Source organism: Cyprinus carpio, chromosome B12, assembly GCF_018340385.1.
Source record: "Cyprinus carpio isolate SPL01 chromosome B12, ASM1834038v1, whole genome shotgun sequence".
Lineage (NCBI taxonomy): Eukaryota > Metazoa > Chordata > Actinopteri > Cypriniformes > Cyprinidae > Cyprinus > Cyprinus carpio.
In genome coordinates this window covers 18,282,006-18,307,257 of record NC_056608.1, presented here as the reverse complement: position 1 = coordinate 18,307,257, position 25,252 = coordinate 18,282,006, and the positions used below count along the sequence as shown (strand labels likewise).

Sequence of the window (25,252 nt, the reverse complement as noted above, 5' to 3'; positions counted from 1 at the left end):
TATCATACTTTTTAGCTTATCTTGTTATTATAATCATTAAATTTGTAGAACCTGAACATCTAATATGGTTGGAGAAAAACAAACCAGTAGACTCTGGAGGTGTATGTTAGTAATAGCTTTTTATTTGGACTAGTACAATAAATACTGGAAAAATTACACCAAAAGAAACAAATATTTCAATAATAGAAAAATGAACTCTAGCTTTTCCAGCTTTGCTCTAAACATTGAAAGAAATCACAATTCGTCACTGACTAAAAAACAATTAGTCTCAGAAATATTTAGTGATTTGCTTTCAAATAGAAGACTTTCATCTGTTGTGACAAAAAGAGAGTAATCACGTCACTGCCACATAGCCAACACTTTATTCCGACAAGATTTCGACTAAAATATGATGTGATTTGCACTATGAACTGAGCTTGTGTTTAATGTGGACCTGGCCACAAGAATTTACTACAACTAACGTCTGAAGTATTAAAGCAGTCAATTAATTAGAGCATTTTGGGAGAACATATACATCTGAGAGACACCCGGAATAAGGAATGGTGGTACTATCCTCAAAAAGAGGATTAGAAACATCAATACAATATTAATACTCAAGTTATTGGTCAACAGTTAAGCAGCGAAGCATCATTAGAGTATGAGCCGAGATGATTCACTCTGGATTGCCGAGCATTTCACATCAGTGTCATATTTGCATTTTGTGTAATATAAGCTTGTGCATTATATTTTTAAAGTTACAAATATTTTACTTCTAACTGCAATGTAAACATTAAAAAGTCAATTAAATGGCTCTCTTAATGGTTCCTCTCATCCAGGAATGTTCTTTTTCATACATATCTTCCCTTTTAAATAAAAATCAAATTGCACAGTTATTTCAGCATAAGTTTAGATGTTCAGCAACAACAAGAGAACCAGCGTATATCATTCAGAAAAGAACAACAATGCTACAGTAAACACAAGCGATTTTAACTAGTATTGCTAAGGCATCAGTAACCGCTCATAATTGGTAAACAACAATCTCAGTAACTAGAATCCCAAGAGCTAATGTGTGGATTTGATTACAGTGAAGCCTTGACTTGCAGTCCGCATCATTAGGTTGGATGAATGAACATGAATGCAGTTTTCACAAAACCTTTAGCAGACTTACGCAGGTTAGACAGTGTCAGTGGTCACTACAGCTAGGCACTACTTAGGGTAAATGGCACTATGCTCTCATGATAGAAACCAGTGACATTTTAGTTTTTACAGTAACATATAATGATTTATAGAAGACAATGATCAGCTGATTGAATCTTAACTGATAAAGCAAATAAACAGACATGCGTTTTTGTTCCCAGCGTGGAATAAAGAAGTAAAGGGTGATAAGCAATTGAGATTTGTAGAGAATGAGAAGTGAGAGGTATGAACGGATCACAGGCATGCATGCTTTAATACGCCGGGACACAGTTTTGGTTTATCAGGTGAAAGCAACAGAGTAAGGGTGAAAAAAGACATAAAAGCTGTTTGCCGGGAAGGTTCAGCCCTCTCTGGTGCTGACTCTGGGTTCAGCCAGTGAGCTGTGGATGATGCCTGAGATGGACTCCACACCCTCGCCCTCTAGGAAGGTCCGGTGGTCTCCCTCGATCACATGAACTGACACCTTCCCATCACACACCTGCAGACATAACAGAATCCAATTACTAACGCTGCAGGGATGCATTATAGTAACAAGTTTTTCTCTCAGCATGATCTACTTCCCAGATTCAGAAGCACTTCCTATGCAATTATGCTTGCCGTACACAGACCATGTTTAGAGCTAGATCTCAAAAATGATCACAGCGCAAAATGTCCCCAAACCCCAAACCTTATTTGATTTTGAATGTATGAAATATGTAAAATCTTTTATATTATATTATATATATATATATATAAATATAAGCACCAATATATATATATATATAAAATTCTACTGTGATAATAATAATAATAAAACCTCAGCACCAAATCACGGGACACTTAAGACTACAGTATCATATTTGTGGTCCATATCTTTACCTCGTGCAGTTTGTAGTCAGATCCTAAACCGTCGCTGTACTCGCTGCTGGCCTTGGCTCTCAGCAGCGTGACATTGCCGTGATACTTGGAAGTTGGAACATAGCGGTCGGCGGCCTTCAGTTTGTGGTAAAATGTAGAAGCAGCAAAATGGAGCATATCTCGGTTGACATTCTTATGGCTGGATGTGATCAGATCAACAGCCTTGTTCACACGAGCCTCCAGGTCTGACAGAGGTAACAATGTCTCCAACAGCTGTGTGAAAGATTAATGATACAGACACAGTATTAACTGACTGAACTGTAATGAGTTAAGTAGTGTCTAGTTGGAAAAGACTATTTAAAAAAAATGTAAAGAATAAAGGATCAAAAATCTTTTCAAGAATGAATTACAAAGTAACCATTGTTCATGTACCTTGTTGTACTCAATGCCAGTGAACTGTTGGATAAAAGCACACAGAGCTTCAGTCTCTGCCTCGGACTCTTTGCCAGGGGTCAGTTTGGCTCTATAACTCTGTGAGAGTAAAAACAGAATGATGACCATGTGACGTAACATAGCACATTTTTCTGTTTTTGTGTTTTCTGAGCTCTTTTACTGCACCTGTGTATAAGCTGCCACGTAAGAATGTGAGCCGTCAAACAGGAAGAGGTATTCCACAGGGCATTTGGCTGCCTGCAGCTGTGAGCACATCTCAAAGGCCACACAAGCACCGAACGAGTAGCCAGCGATGCGATACGGCCCCTCTGGCTGCACCTGCCTCACGCACTCCATGTAGTAAGCAGCGAGATTCTGGATACTGTCTAGAGGAGCAGCTACAGATGGACAAAACACATAAAACAGAAAAATAAATAACAGGACTGAAATTGAACTAAATATGTATGTATGTATGTATGTATGTAATATATATATATATATATATATATAATATATATATATATATATATATATATATATAAACTGCCTTTCAAGTGTAACAGTGAAAAGTGATCCTTGATCTTGTTTGTACCTTTGGTGCACTGCAGGCCATAGCACGGCACACTAAGCTTGCTGGTGAGAGTGCGGAAGGCAGCAATGGAGCCCTCAATGGGGTGAATGAGGAATAAGGGCCTTTCGGCACTCTGGACCTCATTCAGTGGGGCCACCGTGGGGCCGTCTGGGTTCACCAGCATCAGGCTCAGATCTGACTCCAGCAGAGCTTGAGCACCAGATCGCTTTGCAGGAGCAGCTTGGGACTCTGAGAGAAACAGAATGAGAAAAAGTTATATATTGATGCATTATTCTCTAAATAATTCAATGTATCTTACAAAACATGAAATTACATCTCCTGAATTTATCCATTAATTAAATCTTTTAGCAACTTCCCAATATCTTATTCAAGATACTGTGGATAACAAAATAAGTTCCGTAAAAAAAAAAACAACAACATCAGGCTATCAATATTGACACGAATCACACACTCACCCTCTTTTCCTCCTGATTGGTTGGAAAGCTCCCGTAGCTTATTAATAGTTAGCTGTCGGATTTCCCTCATTGCCATTACAATGTCATAGTCTCTCTCCAGTGTCTGCCTAACCTCAACACCCATCAGGGAATCCAGACCCAGATCAGCCAATGAGGCGTCAGCATTCAGACTGCTCACGTCACGCACACCTGAGAGAAAGGGGTGACACTGTAACTTTAAAAAGCATAAAAAAAGTGCAGCTTATCAGACTTTAAACATTTGAGGTCTGAGCTTTTACCCAGAATATGAGCCACAGCCTCCACCAGGTCCCTCTGTCCACTTCCTTCTCCTTTAGCGACCACCACTTTCTCCGCCAACACAAAGCTGGACATTACAGGCCGCTGCTGGCACAGGAACCTATCCAGTACTTCCAAACAGGAAGACATGCGCTGCGGCAACGTGCCACCAATTACAGCGTCATTGCCACCCATGGTTTCCAGAACGACACCCACATCTCCAATGGCGCCCCACTGTATGGCCAGGCCCGGCAGGTTGTCGTGTCGGCGCTGCTCGCACACTCGCTCCATGGTGGAGTTGGCGAAGCCGTAGTTGCTCTGGCCAGCGTTACCTCGGCCGCAGCTAACCGAGGAGAACACCACAAAGTGCTGAAGCTCTGGGCACTTCTGCCTAGTCACGCTGTGGAAAAGGTATAATTTTTTAAAATTCGTAATAAGCCACAAGTGAACAGCTGAAGAAAGGTAAGATTCAGTCAAACCAATGCCTACCTGTCTAGATTGATGGTTCCACCGTATTTGGGTTTGTTGACGTCAGTGAAGTGCTGTGGGGTCAGATTCTCCAGCATGCCATCTTTAAGGACCTAGTTGATAGACAGAAATATCAGTTATGTATTTGTCCTTAATTTGAATACAAAAAAGTGAACCGAAAGCAACAACTGAATATTACCATGGCAAGGTGGAAGATGCCACCAACTGGACCCAAGCGGCAGGCCTCATTGATGAGACGCTCCGTCCCTGCCATTGAGCTGACATCACTAGTGGACACGAGGACCTGAATGCCCATGGCCTGCCACTCCCGAACACGCTTGGCTTGATAACCTGTCAAGACAACAAACGTTTAAGTGTGTTGCCCTGACCAACATCAGTGTTACTTTAGTATTATTTCTATACTATTACAGTATTTATTAATATTTTTTATTTAATTTAATCAAAATCATTTATTTTTTTATTTTAGCTGTATTTGATTTTATATTTAATGAAAATAATTTTAATATTTTTAGTACTTTAGTGCTTTTGTCAATTTTATTATTTTTATTTTTCTACTTAGTTTTAATTTTTATTCATTTCAGTTTTATTTATTATATACTTATTTCAGTTTTTAGTAATTGTAGTACATCAACAAACTTATTTTATTTCAGTTATTTGCAAAGGCATTGTTTTAAATTTTCAAAACGTTAAAGTTTTTCTAATTCTTATGTTTTATTTCAGTTTCATTTCAACTAATGAAAAAGAATTTCAGTAATTTTTGTTTTAGTAATTTGTGATTTTGCTTTTTTATGTTTTAATATTTCTGTTTTAGCTTTAATTTATACATATTATTGCCTAGGAAACTAAATAAATCAAATCAAATATAAATAAATCAAATATAAATATTACATAAGATTTACATATAACTTCAGTTAAATTTAATTTTTTTTTTTTTAGTTAACAACAACACTGACATGAAAACTGATCACATCCTAGTGCATATTTACCATTGCGGATGCCAGAACGTGATGTCAGCACCAGTTTACGAGCACCTCTCTCAGTGAGCCATTGGGCCAACTCCAAGCCGAAACCACCCAGACCTCCCGTGATGATGTAAGAGAGAGAGGCAGGGAAGAAGGTACGGCAGATAGCGGGAATATAAAGAGGAGAGGCTGCAGGAACAGTGCTGCTCGTCTCCTCTGAACGTACCTGAGAGGTGAAGCAATTAGCACAGTAAAGGATGAGAAATCTACCATCCAAAATTTCATTTTTTATGCAGGCTTATTAAAATTAACCCCCGCCTTTACCTGCAGCAGGACTTTGCCGATGTGTTTGCCCTGAGCCATGTAGCGGAAAGCATCCTCCACCTGGTTTCTCTCAAAGACAGTGGTACGTAACGGCTGAACGACACCACTAGCGATTCCCTTCTTCAGAAGCTCAGATACCTCCTCCCATTCCCTGTTCCCCTCCTCAAACAAAGCATCTAGCAGTATGCCGTGGAAGGCCACGTTCTTTAGGAACAGAGCCATACCTGAATCAAGAGCAATCGGATAATTACATTTAATGCATGGAAGCTTAAAAGTAAGAGAATGATAGATCTAAGATGATTTCTGATTGATTGGATGTGTACCTAGTGGTGTGTTGTTAGAAAGGTCATATTTGCCGATCTCCAGGAAACGCCCATGTCTGGCCAAACAACGCAAGCTGGCTTGCAGCTTCTCTTCAGCGAGGGAGTTTAGTACCAAATCAACTCCTGAAAAAACACATACACATGGTGGTTTAATACCTCAATCCACAGCAGTTTAGATGCAATGCTGCTGTGTATTCAGAGTCATTGTAATGCAGTCTATTCACCTTTGCCTTGAGTCTGGAGCATCACATGCTGTTCAAATGAGGCGTCCCTAGAATTAGCGAAAGATTCTGCTGTAAGCTGTGGGAATCTTTCCTGCAGGTATGCCTTCTTCTCTCCAGAACCTGTGAATCAAAATGAGATGCATGTCAGCAGTGTTAATTTTTTTAGCAGGTGTTTTAGTCATAGCTTTTATCTTTTGATGAAAACTTCCACTAAATGTACACAATCATTTACGATACTGCGCCATATTCATTGATTATAGCCAATTTCACTCTGACTACAATAGCATCTAATGTAGTCAACGAAAATGACAATTAAGTATCACATGCAATAAAACAAAAGATTAAATAAATTAATTAAAACATGAAATTTAAATGCGTATAATTGCCCTTTGTTGAATTTTACATTCTTTATGTTGTAGTTATTCATTGACTATATTGTAGACTATTTTCAATTAGTGATATACCAAATTTAGTTTTAATTTTACACATTTCCATCTTTTTGTGTAGCTGTATTTGGAGTTATTTACTATCAAAGAGCTTAAGTTCACTAGTGTTCATTAATTACAAAACACATCTTTTTAAATTCTTAAGGAAGCAAGTGTCATTTACCGACAGTTGTGAAGACTCTGCAGCGCATACTAAGTGCAATAGCAATAGCGGCCTGTCCCACCCCTCCAGAGCCTGAATGGATCAGCACACTTTCTCCAGGCCTAAGACGCCCTCGCACCACTAGGGAATAATATGCGGTGGCGTACACCACTGGAACAGAGGCGGCCTGCTCCAGCGTCCTGTACATAAACACAGCTCCGCTTAGCAGAGAGTTTTGGAGGAAGACGTCTCATTCAGATTCAGAGGTGCTGAGGTTCTCACCAGCTAGATGGAACATCCCAAAGGAAGTGCTTGTCTGCGTCCACACAGGTGGCTAGACCTTTCGCTGGCAGCAAACCCATTACACGTCGCCCACTGGGGTCTCGTCCTGAAAACTCCATTCCCAGCATGCATTGCTGCAGCGCTATGTCTCCTGCATGGACAAAACGAGAAGAGTCTCTTTCCTAAGTCTTTTTATAGGGTAAGCTAGCGTGCGAGATTTCACTAAAACAGGATGGGGTACAAACCAGGGATGGCATCTGGAGGCAGTTTGCCAGTGGCCAGCATGATGTCTCTGAAGTTGAGGGAGGAGAAGTAAACACGGCAGAGCTGCACGTTGGGATTGGATGGGATAAAATGACGCAGCGGGGAAGCGATCCATCTCAGCGATGAAAGATCACCGCGAGTCAGGACATTGACGTAGGCCTGCTCTGTCAACTCCTCGCTAAGATCTAAACATGAATGCACAGAACAGAAGACGATCACAACATGCTCAAAAGACTTTTTCCAATCAAAAACAGGACAGTCAGCATGTCACTGAAAGTCTAATATGACTTCCTTTTTTACCTTGTGTTAACAACTGGTGTCTAAAAACACCCCACTGTCCATCGCGGTACACGTTCATGACCAGATCCTTCTTTAGTAATGCCTTCATCTCTTTTTGGGTAGGAACAAGTGAGGGGACATCAGCATCCTTACTTAGATTAGAAACAAATGCACACCTATTGGAGAGGAGAAACAAAGACCATGTACATGAATACCACATATACATCTATACTACAAAACATTCAATACCTAACAATTGCATAATTGTAACATCAAAAATATAATAACATAAAAGTACAGTAGCATATGTGGAACACTAATTGCACAGGAACTGGACGGACCGTATACGGTTGCCTCCAGGCTCTTGTCTGAGGCAGTTCACCATTCCCACCACTCCATTATGACCCTTAGTGGCAATGAGCCAGACTGGGATATCAGATGACTCAGCTAAAGTGCTCTAATGAGGAAAAAAGGGAAAGAAAGGGTTAGAGGCATGCATTAGGATTCATTTATCTATCAATTCCTGATTGGATTTTGAGATGTGTGCATTGTACTCAAAATAAATGCAAACTTGCAGTAAGAGGACTAAATGATTGGCTAAGTGTTGCATATGCCACCAGAGAGAAGGCTGAAGTTTTCACCAGAAGACAGTTATGACATTTTTGATGAAACATTACAAGGTCACTTCTTTCCATTAAAAAAAGGATCATATACATGGATGAATAATTCACAGTAAGATCTATAACACGTATTTTCTAAACAGATATTGTGAATTTTCATTTTATGCTGATTTTAATAATCACCTTTAGAGTTTCCACCCATTTATAGTCAGTAGGGTCCACAAAAATAAGGATAGGTTGATCCGGAGAGGACTGTTGGTGTTTGTGGCAGAGGAAGAGAGCCGAGCCGTAGAAGGACTTTCTCAGCATAACCACATTTAAAGAGGCCTTTTGGAAGAGCTCCTCCCATTCAGTCTGAAAAAAAAAAAACAATTTTGTTTAGAAGCTGAGAACATTGCAATGAGACAGACAAAACAAAATAAAAGAACAGACAAAACAATGCCAAGTTATTTAACGTTGTTACTTAAATACAACTTTGTTATTCACTTTCATTTATGTTTAATGTATATTTAATTTTCATTACATATAAAATCAAAGTTTCATTTATGTAATTTATGTTTCAATTAAGCACGTTTAAGTTTTTAAGCACACACCTGTGTCAACAAACCCTCCTGGTTGTTTTGAGATGTGAGGAAGGCTACCGTCTCTCCCAGTGTGTCACCTCTCAGTAGGGTGTGAAGCAAAACAAAACCGCCTTCCCTGACAGCTGAAGTCAGGTTCTCTATCAGAAGTGCAGGGTTGGCCGTGTGCCCTGATGCACAGTTACACACAACCAGGTCAGCCCCATCCAGGCCGCCCGTTGCTGGGCCCTGAAGAGGGTCCCACTGAGCAGTTGAAATGCCCTGCTCTTCCAGGGAGCTCTGGTGAGCAGAAAGCTGGTCAATGGAGACATCTGACGCCGTGTAGTCAAGACGCATCATTGGCTGGATATTGAGGAGACCAACAGCCCGAGAAAACACATGACCGTCGGCGGCTAGAGCCTGAAGGAGAAGAACACATGTTGAGAACTTCAACCGTGTCATCCACCCCTGTCTATTTTCATCCTAAATAATAAACACCACACCTCCACAACTTTGAGTTTTCCAGGAGTGCTGTTCTCAAGGGCTGTGTCCAAGCAGTGACGTAACGCCTGGGAGTCCAGCAGGCCGTTGAGCAGGGGGTCCTGCAGCAGACAATCTCTCTCCTTCTCCACCATCTGTTCCAGCTCAGAGCGCAGGTTTCCATTCAGTTCCAGTCTGCACAGCACAGAGAGCAACCGCAACAGGCCTTTCTCTGCCTCTGCTTCAATCAGCTGGCTCTCTGTTGCACTTTCTAGCCCAGGGATGGAGATCTTCACTCCCTGATTGGCCAGCTTCCTCTGCAGATGCTGTATTAGACCTGCAAATACAACATAGAAAATGTAAGTACAGTGCCACTGAAATAAAGGAAAATACCCCAGAAAATTAAAACTGGGGACAAAAATGAAATCATTTTAGCTCCATCTAATTTTACAAAAACGATGGACATAAAACATTAAATTGATCAAAAGCGAAAGACATTTATAAATGTTATGAAACTAAAAATTCTGCTGTTCATTTGAACTTTCTATTTATCAAAAAATCTTGAAAAAAAAAAAAGTATCAATAACTGTTTACAACACTGATAATAATAATAAATGTTTCTTGAACACCATATCAGCACATTATAATGATTTCTGAAGGCTGAAGACTGCTGAAAATTCAGCCTTGCTATCACAGGAATAAATCGCATTTCACTATATATTAAAATAGGAAACAGTTCTTCTGAATTGTAATAATATTTCACAATTTTACTGTATTTTTGATCAGCCTTGGTGTGCAAAATAGACTTCTTTCACGTTAACGCAAAATGCCATGCTGCATTTATCAATGAAATGGAAATCACAACATGCCTTTGCAATGTCTCAGTTGGTCTCCAAGTTTCTCATTGGTTCTCAGGCAATCTGAGTCCACATAGGGAACAAAGGCAAACTCCTCTAAAGTGGGTGGAGTCTGCTGCTGTTGGCGACGGGGTGCCACGGTAGCATGAAGCCCACAGATCTGAACTCCTCCAGCTGTTATGTTGTCCAGGCAGCGGTTAACATGAACATCCACAGCTGAGGACAAGAAATTTTGGTCAGATATGTTTCAACTTAGGAAGGGTTACATCAGACTTCAGGTTGATGGCGTGTCTAATACCTTTCTGGTCATCTGCATACTCGTTTACCCTCTCCTCATGAAGTCTGGGGTCTACACACACAGAGCGGATGCGAGTAGGCAGTCTCAAGCTGCGACCAGACAGCCCCACTACGATCATCTGCAGCATGGTGTCTAAAAATGTCACCCAGTTACCCGTCCAGTGAAGCTTTCCATAATCACCTGGAAGAACCAGAATACAAAGAGCTCAGAAATGGCCAAATCGTGTTTGGGGAAAATCAGGATTGGGATCGGGAAAGGTCCTCGAGTTGGGATTCGAACTCGGGACGCCCATATTGCAACAGCACTGTATGTCAGCGCGCTGCCCACAAGGCTAAAGGCACTGACAGTTTAAGATGCATTTAAGGGGAATTACCAGCATTGTTAGACTCCAGGATTCCCTGGAAGGTCTTTCCATAGTCATATCCACGCAGACGCAGCTCTTTGTAGATGTCCCCGGCTTTCAAAAGCAGTTTAGGATCTTCCTTGTCTACAGCCATTGGCTTATTCAACTCAGCATGGAAAGCATCAAGTCCAGCATCCTCCAAGACACTCACCTTACCTGAGACCACAAGGATACCAGTGTGATCATGAGTCTTAAATACTTTATTTGTCAATTTACAAATATTTTGTTTTACTCGAAAACGTCATGATGTATGTTGTAAATGGTGTCTCATGCTGACTGGCAACTCACCACTGACGGCCAGATTTCCATTCTCTGACACCTCGAAACGGTTAGTGGCAGGCATGAGTCGCACCTCCAGCTGGACAGACCCTGAGATGCAAAAACAATCTGGTTAACACTAAGTCACAAGGACTAGCTAACAACTAATCTGTTCTATTTAGTCTCAGATTTAGTCCACAATATAAAAGTACACTACAGTTTAAAAATTTGGGATCAGTAAGATTTTTTGTAAAAAGTTATGCTGACTAGGGTTGCATATATTTGTACAAAATAAAGAAAAACAGCATAATTGTGAAACAGTATTATAATTTTAAAATAACTGCTTTCCATTTTAATACATTTTAAAATATAATTTAAACCTGTGATGGCAAAGCTAAATTTTAACAGTTGCTCCAGTCTTTAGGGTCAAATGGTCCTTCAGAAATCATTCTGATATATTGATTTGGTGACCTTATTATTATCAATGTTGAAAACAGTTATCCTGCTTAATATTTTTGTGGAAACCATGATATATCTTTTGTAACATTCTAAATGTAGTTACTTAATTTCTTTTAAAAAAAATCTTACCGACCCCAAACTTTTAAACAGTAGTGTATTTTTGGGAATAATTAAAATTTTTTCCACCGCAGAATAAGGAATAAGCCATATAAGAGTGCAATAGTAGACATATAGAAATCTGTCATCATTGACTACCAGAAACTTACAAAGAAAACAAATCTTTCACCTGTCTTGGGTAGGATGGTGGCTCTGTGGATCGTGACGTCTTCAAATATAACAGGTGTGTGCTCCATGACTGCACCCAGAGATCTCATCAGAGTCCTCCAGGCCAGAACCAGGTATCCTGTGGCTGGGTACAGCACCCGACCATCAATGCAATGTCCAATCATGTAGTAATCAGGAGACTCTGGGTTCATGTCTGCACAAAAAAATCGAAAAAAAGCATGACATGACAGCAAAGATGAGAGAAACACAAATTTCAACTTCACAACCACCCACCGATATTGTACACAGTGGCTGAGGTGGATCCCCCTGAGCCAGCAGGGAAGTCCTCCACCTTGGGCACATCCCAGACCTGGGAGTGATCCCACTGAATGTGAGGGGAGATGAGTGGGGTCCCGGTCGGAACAGGGTATTCAACACTTGGGTACAATTTATTACTGTCCACATTAATTCTGCAGATGCAAGACAGAGCGCATCAATCATCAAACATCGGAAATACTGACAATTTGAGGTCAAAACAGCTAGGAAATTGAGAGTACAAAAACTAACCCATTCATGTAGATTTTGCCCACATGAGAGAGGAAGAACTCCAGATTGTTGGCATGCCCTCTTTTCATCAGGGGGAGGATGGAGCAGGTGGGTTTTAGGCTCCGCTTCAGGATGGCCTGAAGATTTATCAAGAGTATGTAAATAATAGAAACAGATCTACATTTGAATCTTCAAGACGTGTATTAAGGTTAATTCCCTTTTACCTGCAGCAAAGCATGTGGGGCAATTTCTACTACCACAGCATTATCCGGCACAAAGTTCAGTCCCTCCTGAAAGAGCACAGGGCTGACCAAGTTATTGACATGGTACTCTGCAGATGAGTAGAGCGCCAGTGGGCTCTCCCAGTCTTTCTGCGGGATGGACGTGCTGATCCAGCGTGCTGAACGAAGCCTTGGGCTTTTTATTACCTAGAAGAGCACACACAGGAAGTCAGTGTCTATCTCTGCTGAGGTTTTAAGATGGTAATGTCCAGCAGAGGACACTGTGAAACTGCAGTGCCTCACCAACTCACATTCTGCAGTGCAGACAGAAGGGCTGGAGCAATAGAGGCCATATAATAGGAGTGGAAAGCCACACCGGCACTGCGCACTTCTTTGGCAAACACACCGCTCTCTTTCAGCTGGGCAACAAACTTGCTGACAGAGTCCTGCATAACAAAACACTTGCTGTTGGGTACTAGTATACACACTTTCATTCTATATATTTAAATTCAATAATTTCTCAAAACCTTAAACCCTAAGAATATTTTATACATGTATAGAATTAATGTTAGTTTGGTATTTAAAAACATTTTTTTATATATATTTAAAATAAGGCTGGATAGACTGGAGTAAAGGTTACTGAAAATTCTACTTTGCTTTCATAGGACTAAATTAAATTTTATAATACATTCAAATTGAACAGTTATTTTACACGTAATAATATTTGAAATTTTTTTTTTACAATATTGTTATTAATACTGTATTTTATAAAACAATCTATAAAATAAACGTAGCCTTTGATAAATATACATATATATACACATATACATATACATATACACACACACACACACACATAAAAATATATATTCTTCCACCCTCCCTCCCTGAAATTAGGGAGATGTTATTTCTTAGAGGGTATATACCTGAGGGCCTGAGATGGTCACTGTATCCTCAGCATTGTGACAAGCAGGAACGACACCCTGTGGACACTGAGCTTTGCATTCTTCCCACGTTAGGCCTGAGGGGGGAGATGATGGGAGGGTTGGTAAAAGGAACCATTGGTAAGCTTGCTAAAAAAAATTTATAGCATACATTGCTGAACAAAAGACTAGGCAAATCCCCCATGGAGGGACGCTTTGCGCTTTGCATCCGATTAATGAAGCAAAGCCCGTGAAGGCATCTGCTGCCACACTAACCCACTGCAGCCATGCCCCCCGGGGGCAGGTTGGCCTCTTTAATACAGCGTCCTCTCCAGTAAGCGGCCAGAATGGCCTCGCTATGGCTCAGGGAGCCATCGGCGTAACCACACGCTAGCTCTCCTACAGAGTGGCCCACAATCCCATCAGGCTGAAGACCCATCTTCTGCAACATGTCAATCTGGGCAACCTGGAAATTTGACAGGAATGCATTCAGGTAGGTGAAAGAAAGTCAGGGCTGAAAATTGTAAGACTACATCTAGCAAGTCTACTAGGTTTGGCATAAATGATATCATAAAATATCAGTTCTTTTGTCTCATAACTGAGTGTGACGTGAAAAGTTTGAATATGCAAGTGTGCCAGTTCTACAGGAAAGAGCAGTTTGTTTAAGCAGAAAGAAAGCCATACAGGTTTGAAAGTGCGGGTTGCGTAAATAATGGATCTCTTTATGAGACAGTCTTGCAGATGGAGCGACTGTTGAAATCATGACTGATTGTGCCACTGTATTGCAACATTTGGCAGGCCTATATCAGTTCCAAAGTTGTCAGGGGTCATTTTTCTTTGAGAAATTCTGCTGATGTCAATCCTGTTCCAGTCACACTGGCACTTTACTTGGTATCTCTAGAGCTGGGGGAGACTGACCTGGATGGCTGCAAGACCAACAAACGCGTGGACAGTGTCTTCAAAAGTGCTCTCATCAGCATCCATGAGCAAGCGAGACACACACAACCCAATGTCCTTCAGAGCCACGTCCGAACGCTGGATCGACTCCCGGAACTCAGGCAGCTGCATCAGGCTACGGCCCATTCCAGCCCACTGTGTGCCCATACCTGTCAGGAGACAGATACAAACAAAGACAGGACACAGAAATAAGAAATCCAGCCAATGTGATTATGTGTAGAGAGACTTTCCATTATGGTGACTGACTCGCTCTGAATCACAACCTTAAAAGGGTTATATAATCACACATTTTACTGTATTATTTATTTCCACAAAAATATTAAAAAAAAACCCACTTAATAATACGAAGTATTTTAGAATGATTTCTGAAGGATCATGTGTCACTGGAGACTACTGAAAATTCTTCAGTTAAAATGTATTGCAATAGAAACTGGTTACTGTAAATTATAATATTTCACAATATTATTTTTTACAGTATTTTTGATCAAATAAATGCAGCCTTGATGATTATGATTATATAGTATGTAACATTAGATACATTAGAGATTTTTCTCACTAAATGACAAATAAAACATTCTCGTCTCATTTGTTTGATTGGGTTCTCTGTTTACTTTTAGGACTTGTGTTTTGGCTCATATTTATGCAGAAATATAGAAAATTCTAAAGGGTTCACAAACTTTCAAGCAACACTGTATACATACACTATTTAATATTTTTTATTATTATAAAAATTGTAATTAGTTGAGATTTATTTTATTTAAATTTCCCATTACTTTAAAAGGTTACTCCACCTGAAAATCCACGACACAAGGTTACGTTTTCTACATGTATTTATGCTTTGATTTGAACGAAAACAGCACATCTGTGCAGCGCGTTAGGGTTGAACCACTGATGCCAGATGGAGTATTCTGACAACACACTTCATACTTACCTTGACATTGAAATTTAAATTTAATTCAAAGTCAAAGTCAAAAGCCACAAGCCCCCCATCCAAAATACAAAAAATCTCAATTCACTCTTCAAAGACGAACAGAGCTTTTATGGGTTTGGAACGACATGGGGGTTTGTGATTAATGACAAAATTTTCATTTTGGGGTGGAGTATCCCTTTAAACTGTTAATTTTTGGCTGCTGTGCCTTTAAGAAATGTCCTCTCTGCATGTAAAATAAGCAAAATTTTACTTTTATTGTTAGTTCTTTTTATGTTTAGGATTCATGGTATCTAATTGTACCAGCTTTCTTGTTTTTAACTCACAATGACAACATCAGAAAATTGCTTTTGCAACTTGGTTCCAATAAAAGCTCTTTTTGGATGGGACAGGACGTTTCTGTAAGTTACAGTATGTATTCTGTAGAACATCAAGCTCCTTTAACATAAAATGTTGAAGGAAATAACTTTTCACCAATTTAAAAGTTCAGCATAAAAAATAAATGCCCCCTCACCTGAGCAAATGTACCAGAGGGGTCTGGGTGTGGGCTGGGCTTGTTGAACTTCTGTAAGCTCTCCCTGTGCTCCAATCAGTGCATAGCCCCTGTACGGCATGGCTGTCGTTGGAACTCCAGACACATCATTCAGAAGAGACAGGTAGCTTGGGTTATCTTTATGCTGCTGGGCATTGTTGAGAAGGGTAGTGACCGCCTCCTCTGTGCGACCGGAGGCCTGCAGGAGTCTGGGGACTGAAGGTTGTGCAGCCTGAGCCAGTGATTTTGAACCATGTGGACGCAGGATAACATGGACATTTGAGCCTCCGAAGCCAAATGAGTTGATGCCAACGATGCCACCGCGGACAGGTATGGGCTCCGACACCACATGCACCCGGCCGTCCGTCAGAGCAGGAATGTCAGGGTTTGGATCATGGAAATGGATGTTGGGAGCCCAGACGCCATGTTCCAGAGACAAAACCACCTGATCACATAGAACACAAGTTAGTTGATTTACTTCACATTTAAGGAGAGGGATTCAGCTTCCAGATTTTTAAAGAAACAGCTGATTAAGCTAAAGCTAATTAAAGCAGGAAGACTTGTACAAAAAGAGTTTACATACCTTGGCAAGAGCCGCCAAACCAGATGCAGGCTCTGGGTGTCCCATGTTAGATTTGGTTGAGCCAATCAGAAGAGGATCCCTCTGTGACTGACAGAATACACTCACAATGCCATTCACTTCCTGAGGATCCCCAACCTGTAAAAGCAGAGTTATTTTCAATATAAACATAACCACAAGCTAAAATTTCTATTGTTCAATAACTGTATTTACATACACAAGGATATTATGCATAGAGTTATCTTAGTCCTAAAAAAAAAGTGTGTATGTATATGTGTGTATGTGTATGTATATATATATATATATATCTATATATATATATATAAACTATATATTATATATATATATATATATATATATATATATATATTGTATTAGATATATATATATAATATATAATATATATATATATATATATATATATATATATATATAGATATATATACATTATATACATATATATATACATATATATATATATATATATATATATATAGACATATATTACACATATATACATATAATATATATTATATATACACATATCTTCATATACATACATATATTATACATACCACACATATATACACACATATATACATACACCTTTTAACATTTAGGGACATATATACGTATTTAACAACACCTGCTTTTAATTTGACATTTTTCACTATGTATAACATCTATTTACTTGCTTTTTTTTATTTCGGATACAGACCTTAATTGGAAAATGGTGTAAACAATGCTATAAACATGGATAGAAACATTACCAAACTTATTCCCAAACCAAATCTCAAATCAAATCACTTATTAATGTTTAATTTGACATTCTTATTTTCAAAATAAGCAAATCTTTTCTATTTACTTAAGGTATGTAAAATGGTGTGCATGAAACAGGCACAGGACCTTAGTACCAGTGCCGTGGGCCTCAATGTACTCCACCTGTCCGAGTGGGCCTCAATGTACTCCACCTGCTCAGGTGATATGTTGGCATCCTGGTAAAGGGAACTGACCAGGCGCCGCTGCATCTCACCTGATGGGAATGTCACCCCTGAGCAAAGAGAAGACATACCACATTCCAAAACATGAGCAGATTTGCACGTAGCAGAAAGGACATATGCTTTTCTGGAACGCACACGTGAGCTACAGCATGGATTCTTCTGTCCTCAATGTAGCAGCACATGATGCACAACAGGAACTAAAGGGGTCTGATGACAGCCGTATGCCAGAGATTTCAAATACCCTGAGCCCTCACACTCAGCCAAGTGTCATGTGTGAAAGCACTGGCGAGTAAAGTGTGGCTGGAGGCACTGGGAGAAAGGCTACGACATCTACGACACATGTAGTGCCAGCTTTTATAGTAATGCCAGTCTTCCAGAGCAAGTAAGAAGGTATTAACTGAGCTGATTTCACTCATGCTGGAGGATTTGAGGCAGATTTGACGTCTGTGGGAAGAAAGGATGAGTTTACCTTGCTCTTTGTAGCCGTCTGTGTTATTGCCAACACTCATAACCATTGACTTCTTTGTCAAGAGTACTGCAACAGCAGCCTCTGAGCGACAATAGCCATTTCCTAGAGGGTTAAACAAAAAAAATTGAAAATTAGAAATATACTCACAAATCTTTTTATGTTTACTTCCGGCAGTATACTCATTTTTACAATTTTATGGAATGCTACTTTTGCCAAAATGTGTAATATTTAGCAAAACATGTATCATCAGGAATTATATTCAAAAATGCAATGTGAAACTCAGGGTTATTAGAGTTAACTGAAACTAAAGCCATTAAAATAAATAAATAAATAAATAATAATATATTTAATTTTTTTCAGGTACATCAATTAATTTAATTCAATTTAACTTGAAGTACTAAAATAATACAAAATCATAATAGTAACTAAAAAAAAAAAAAAAAACAAAAAACCAAAATACAACAAAACCACTAAAACTAAAATAGAAAAGTAAAAACTAATTCAAAATATTAGTCTCATAATAGTAAGGCAATAATACTAAAATAACACTGAATCAACTTGACTATTGATTTCCATTTTGACAAATTGAACAGAAAAATGATCAGCTGACATTTTTAATAGATGACTTATTTTGTTTGACTACAAGAGTAGAGACATATTTAAAGGAAACTGGATTAAAAAACACGCTAACTAACTGTTTTTATCTCTAATATCATAAGTGGACAGAAAATTGCTAAATTAACTTTGCAATTAGCATACTTCTGCTGAAAACATTTATTGTTGCATAAAGCATGATACTTTAAATACTATTTTTGTCATGCATTATTCAGTATAAACACTTAGAAGACTATATTCTTATAATTGTTATGCAAAAATTGATGCTTATAGAACCAGATTCCTGAGAAAGCTTTAGACGTTACAGTGACATACGCAATCTCACCTGAGGCATCAAATGACTTGCATGTTCCTTCAGGACTGAGCATGCCCAGTTTCATGAACTGCACTGAGGTGTTGGGCTTGAGCAGCAGGTTGACTCCGCCCACAAGTGCTGCATCACATTGGCCGTTGCGAATAGCATTGAAGGCGTTTTCCAGAGCCAGCAGACTAGAGGAGCACGCTGTGTCAATGGCTGTACTGGGACCTGAATGTTGGTTGTACATCAAACACCACAGTTAATGGCTGATCACATTAAGAATTCTTGCATAAAGTGATTCAAGTAATCCATCTCAACTGTTTGTCTCAGTCTCAGAGCATTGAGTCGGTAATTAAACTTGTAATGTTTGCATACCATTGAAATCAAAGAAGTAAGACAAGCGGTTGGCAAACATGGCCCGCTGGCATCCTGTCATGCTGTATCCCAGCAGCTCCTCTGGGTCTTTACTGAAGGCCTCGCCTGCCTCTGAGCCACTTACTCCAATGTAGACGCCAGTTTTGCTGCCACGCATGGACACTGGGTTAATGCCTAACAGGAAAAATCAACATGTTTTATATTCACAGTCAGTGAACACTGAAAAATAATACATTACACATACAATACATTACAACTAAGTTCAAAAATACACTATAATTGCTCTACATAGAGATTTGGCACCACTTTGGTCACTTAGAAATGTTTATATAAATAATTTAAATACTTATATAGACCATATACACTAATAATAATTTTTTTGAAAGAAGTTTTGTATGCTCACCAAGGCTGCATTTATTGATCAAAAACACAGGCTTGTGAAATATTTAGAATTTAAAATAACTTTCTCATTTCTAATTATATGCTCATGCACATTTGGTCCTCAACAAAAGATACATCATAAAAAAATCCATTCTTTTAAAGAACAAAATTACCACAAGAAAAAAATATTTTTATTATTAATGTTAAACAGCTGAAATTTTTGTAGAAACCTTGCCACATTTTTCAGGATTCGTTGATGGATAGAAAGCTCCAAATTACAGCATGTTATAAATATTTTGTAACATTAGAAATGTATTTATTGTCAACTCAATGAATCCTTGCTGAATAAAATTAATAATAATAAATAAAAAAAACTTACTGTCTCAAAAAATATAAAATAAATATTTAAAATAAAATAAAATAAACTGTGGCATGAAATGTATAGTAGCATATAGCAGCACACGCCTGAAAATATCATTTATATTTATTAATTTGGCAGATGCTTTTATCCAAAGTGACGTATATTGCATTCAGGCTATACATATTTCAAGGGCATTAGCTACCACAAAACACCTTATATTAATATTATCTAAGAGAGCAGCTGATACTAACCTCCATCGACGATGGCCTCGTACGATATCTCTAGCATAAGCCTCAGCTGTGGGTCCATGGTGTGTGCCTGTTTGGGATGCACACCAAAGAAGGCTGCATCAAATCTGTCGATTTCTTTTAGTTTTCCATTTCTCCCGGGAAGGCCATACAGACCTAGAATTTAAAAAAAGGGGAAAAAAAGGAATCAAATGCGCTCTCTACTCATCGCCCTAAGCCTGCTTGTGTTTTAGCACATGAATGAGAGTATTAGAGCCAACAAAGAAAAGAGAGACCGGCCCTTCAGAAGACCCAAAGCCAGACGGACAAGGAAAAGCACAGAACAGCAGTCAGGTAGGGAAAGAGACCAGCAGTTGAAAGCATTATGATAAAAAAATGAGTTTGAAGTTTAAAATGATAAAGACATTCAAATATTAGCAAACCTGGTTTCCACCGCCTGTCATCTTCTGTGACCATATCAACTCCATTGAAAAGGTTCTGCCAAAATTCTTCCAAATTGTTAGACTCAGGAAGGCGACCTGAAATTCCGGCTATAACAATATCCTCCATGTCTGGTTAGATTTTCTTTGATTCTAAGGGGAAAAAATAAAAGAAAGAAGCGGTCAGTCAGTGAATAGAAAACCATGTAAAAATGGAGGGATTGTTTCAGCTTGATCTACATTAGCATTATCAAGAACTGTGTGAATGCGAGCGTGTCATTCATTTTAAATCAGCGGTCTGTGAGTTGGGGTCACCGAGTTGGTGCAGAACTGGGGATAGGTGGGAGAATGTGCTCTGGGGGCGTGGCCTGGAAAGCCGGACACTTTTGTTCCCCGTTTCAGGGTCAGAGCACTCAAAGCGACAGCATGGATGGGATTCCTGTTCATTCAATGCAATCAAGAAGAGGAGACAAGTACAAAGTGTCCCTCTGTTCCACTTTCCTCGAAACACAAAGGAGGGTTCATTTTAATTTGGTGGACCACAGAAACTTCATTAAATATGCCGAGAGAGAAATCAGCTCATCTGACTGTACAGCATGCAAATGTAGCAATGCCATCTGTTATATTTCACCATCTTTACAAAAAATGCACAACAACCAAAAATGAACCTCAACAAGTCAGAAAAAATAACTTTTATAAGTACAAATTAATTTGTACAGAATCATTTACAGATGAAAATATTATTATGCAGATATTCAGTTCAGCAGTCGCAATGCATTTTTTTGTAAATATGTGAAAAATCTGAGAAGCATGTAAAACAGTAAACATGATTTACATTCACATAATAGCTATTCAGCTGGTCATAAATAACAACCTTTCACAGCATGACTGAGCTGTAAATGATATTAGTGACCAGTAGCTATAAAAGTAGGACAGATCATTTTGCAGAAATTATGCATCATAAATCTAGAAACTTAATTACAATTGTCCAAATAAAAGAAAAGCAGAGGAGAAGCCTTTACTAACACTTTACATCTTTTTATCATTTGTTTCGACACTGGAGAAATTTGTAAGAAATTCTGGTTCTTGTTTTATAAGGGAAAAGATATGATTCACTCATCAAATTTTATGCCTTAATGTGCAAAGGACAGCAAGAGCAGGATTTTCAGAGAATATTAATTTCATTTCAGGCCGTATTGTAGACAGAGCCATCACATAAATATAATGTATGTATGCATGTATGTATGTATGCATGTATGTATGTTGTAATGTCTACTATGTATTTAAATATTTTATGATTAAACAGTAGTAAGTAATGTTAAAGCTCTTTAAAATAACCTGACAGGGTGACCAGCCATTGAGAATAGATTCAATATGAAACTTATATGAAAATCAATTGTTGTTTTATATTTAGTTATAATTAGAGAAAATCAATACTTTTCAATTGCATAAACAGAATTAGCAGAAGTGGACAGGTAAGTCTGAGAGGAGGAATTAGGGCTCATGTTGCCATAATGACGACCGGAAGGAGTCTTTGCCGACGGGAAGGTGCTCATATGCACCAGATTGTCTGTGAACGTGCATGCGTGTGAATCATCTAAAAGTACTATTTAATGCAACAGTACAATACAGACATGTCAAAAAGCAGTCAATGAACCGAACGCAACACAGAGTAGACAGAACTACTAGCACCACTAAGCAGCTATGTAACGTTAGACTTTAGTGTAAACCAGGCTACAAGTGAATTATTTTATGATTGCTTAACATTTAACTACAAATACAAAAACATTACGCTTGGCGGAAGCAGACTGAGAAAATAAACGGATTTCCGAATCGACTGTAATCTACCTGACCCAGATCTAAAGCAGTGATGCAGCTGAGCGCTCGCCGCGCGACAAGCTCCCGTGGTGCAGTGCTGCTGTCATTAGCTGATGACACTATTACAGTCGGACAGTCCTTAAAACATCAGCTACACTCTTGCCTTAGACAAAAATAAATACAGTGCATTCGCAAAAAATTATTTGATAGACAGATGAAGATCATTTCTGCCTATTGGGCTTTACTAACTAGGAAAGACATGACCCCATATATGAACAATACAGTCAACTGAACATAAGGGAAGAAAAAAAATAGATGATTAGGCTGCATGTTTAATCCTGACAAGCCAAGGTTGATGTAAACAGAGTCCTGTTATAGAAACTAGACCACGGTTAGCCTGATAAAAACAGCCCTTTAAGCATCTCCAGTCTGACTGCTCTCAGTGATATAGTTACATACCAAAACTCAAGGAGGTTTCACTGAGTGGCAAATTCCGCATTGACTCTCTGATACTTCGCCCTGATACTTTCCCACGTCTCAACATATTACATTCTTGTTAGGTTTAATAATATCTATTCTCTTTTTTTTATGTTTACGGAAAGAAAGATTCAAGGTATAATTCTATTTCTCTTAGGCAAAGATGAAACCTAGTAACGTTAATCACACAGAAATAGCACGAGAATCATCCTGTGCTGAATTTGCAGCTTCCAGCTAAACGTTTACTCACGTTTGGTCAAGAGTGTGTTGGTTACGTTTACTCACAAGTGTGCAGTATCCCTCGGTTGAAATTAGTGATGGGCAGTTCGACTCATTTACGTGAATCGATTCTTTTGAACAGGTCCAAAACCGCGATTATGTGATTCTTTTACGTCATGACGTAATCACGTCATCACATAGTCCCAACATCTTTATGCCATGCACTAACATAACAAACAAAATTAATTTACATATCTTGGATTAAAAAACGTTTTGCTTGTTTTAATAAAATGCTATACGCTGTGTATTTTTTCTGCTGCCCGGCTATTTAAATATATTTTGCCTCATCAGTAAAATCCTCGATTCACTCTAAATGCTTTTGACTCTCAGTTCAAAGAGTCTGTGATTCAGCTGTGGCTGATTCACTGAAAATACCCGACTCACAAAAACGATTCATTTCGTTAATAATATATTTTTTTTTTCCTGCGTGTTACAGAAAATCGCGACGTTGCATGTCTAAAACTCTACCATTACTACGCCAGTCTGCATCTGGATAAACTACAGATCCAGAACTGACACGATTAATAATATATGCTCTCTTACCCGGATGTGGGTACAGTTTAACGCGGTGATCCTTTGGGATAGAGTCGACTTCTATATTCCTCTTAACCTTTGTCGGCTCCCGGTACAGAGTGGAGAGTTTCGTGATCCCCCCCTTTGGCCAAGCCCTAGAAATTACTCTCGCCCTTCCGAGTCCCTGTGTCAGTTTCATTTAAATGTCTTACATCCTCGATGGCCACGCCACATGGGCTGACAGTTTGGCTCTGAGGAGCAGTCCAATGAGAGAAGAGGCTGGGCTGTAGACGCAGCCAGTGATGGGCTGATTTCCTAACGCCGCAGAAAAAAAAGCGTCTGAAAAGACTGGGTTACTTGAGTTCATCTCGGCATGATCACATGCACAGCAGCACAAACGTCTGCTTTTACGGATCTGAGCGAACAAGTTCAAGTTCAAGGCGACACGAGGGTCGTGTGTCTGCGGTTTGCAAACAATCCGAAATTGGGTAAATTTAGCATGCAACACTGCATTGATATTGAAACACAGCATCGATATTTTATCTGTCATAATTACTTTTTTTTACAGTATGGATAATCTGTCATTAGAAATGGCATCGAGCATGAATAATTATTGGATATAATTATTGCTTATATAGATTTTAGCTTTAATTATAGCTTGTTTAATTATACAATTTCCTACAAAGGGTTTTCAAACATTTTCATGAATCTAAGGTTTCCTAAAGAATCCTTAATGTTTCTGTGTTTTATGATTTTTTTTTTTTTTTTTTTGAAGTCACTCCTTATGGTTTCTTGCATGTTGGTAACACTACGCTGACAAATATTTTCTGGACAAAACGTTTTCAAAATATTTTAATCTGTTTTTTTATTTCTTTAAGCATCATAACAAACATTTTTTTTTTTTTTTTTAAGAATTTCAACCATTTTACAGAGTTTAAACAGATTTCCCTATACATGTTCATTGTAGAAAGGTATTCAAGTATTTTTCATATACATAGCATTTTTAATACAATTTTGAATAACCTGAGATAATCAATTTTGCTTTTTGTTGCATAACACAGAAGAGTCATATTAATGCACCATTTGGCTTTTTTATGCCAAAGGATTCAGTCTAAATAGAGCAGTCCAATATGCACACTATAAATTTGGTGTGAAAAATAGTGTTTACAAGGTTTATATTGATGTACGTCTAACTGTTGGTTAGATGCAGAAGTAGCAGCACACAGATTTTCTGTTAGCGGCTCCGGAGACACGTGAGACACACAGCGCATTACATTTTGACGGTTGCAAGTGGAAAAAAATTCACCAATCAGTGAGCAGAGGTGTGTAGAACCATTCAGTCAGAATGAATGCAAGGGTGTTGCTAGGAGATAGGGTGATGTCAGGACAATGCAGTGGGAGGAGTGGAATCCTACACCTGTTGAGGCTGTGATGTCATCACGAGGGACTGGAGAGCACAGGGTACCTGCAGTTCCATTTAAAAAAGACACTACACAGAATGTAAAGTGTATCAATCCTATTATTAAAATATTGTTAAAAGACAATACAGTCATAGACTACATTTTATGCATATTTTATGTGTATTCTGTAAAGGGAAAATTGAGCCAAA

The 25,252-nt window shown here is 38.7% G+C and overlaps 1 protein-coding gene across 1 annotated transcript; it reads right to left on the bottom strand.

Annotated features, from left to right (window-relative positions):
• Window positions 1-102: 102 nt before the first annotated feature.
• Window positions 103-23,950, bottom strand: LOC109053232 (fatty acid synthase-like). Its single transcript, XM_042735828.1, is given in 43 exon segments — window positions 103-1,654; window positions 2,035-2,286; window positions 2,446-2,544; window positions 2,632-2,843; window positions 3,038-3,265; window positions 3,493-3,681; window positions 3,771-4,168; window positions 4,258-4,349; window positions 4,436-4,587; window positions 5,244-5,445; window positions 5,544-5,767; window positions 5,867-5,989; window positions 6,091-6,210; window positions 6,700-6,878; window positions 6,961-7,111; window positions 7,206-7,409; window positions 7,525-7,679; window positions 7,845-7,960; window positions 8,307-8,477; window positions 8,717-9,103; window positions 9,187-9,500; window positions 10,033-10,236; window positions 10,319-10,498; window positions 10,692-10,877; window positions 11,010-11,090; window positions 11,725-11,916; window positions 11,997-12,172; window positions 12,270-12,385; window positions 12,473-12,676; window positions 12,781-12,915; window positions 13,396-13,490; window positions 13,669-13,858; window positions 14,311-14,498; window positions 15,792-16,254; window positions 16,393-16,527; window positions 17,296-17,364; window positions 17,367-17,440; window positions 17,860-17,961; window positions 18,800-19,000; window positions 19,148-19,321; window positions 20,141-20,293; window positions 20,560-20,709; window positions 23,674-23,950. Coding segments are annotated over 42 exon segments (7,551 nt in total). The 5' UTR covers window positions 20,687-20,709; window positions 23,674-23,950; the 3' UTR covers window positions 103-1,516.
• Between the last annotated feature and the right edge of the window lie 1,302 nt (window positions 23,951-25,252).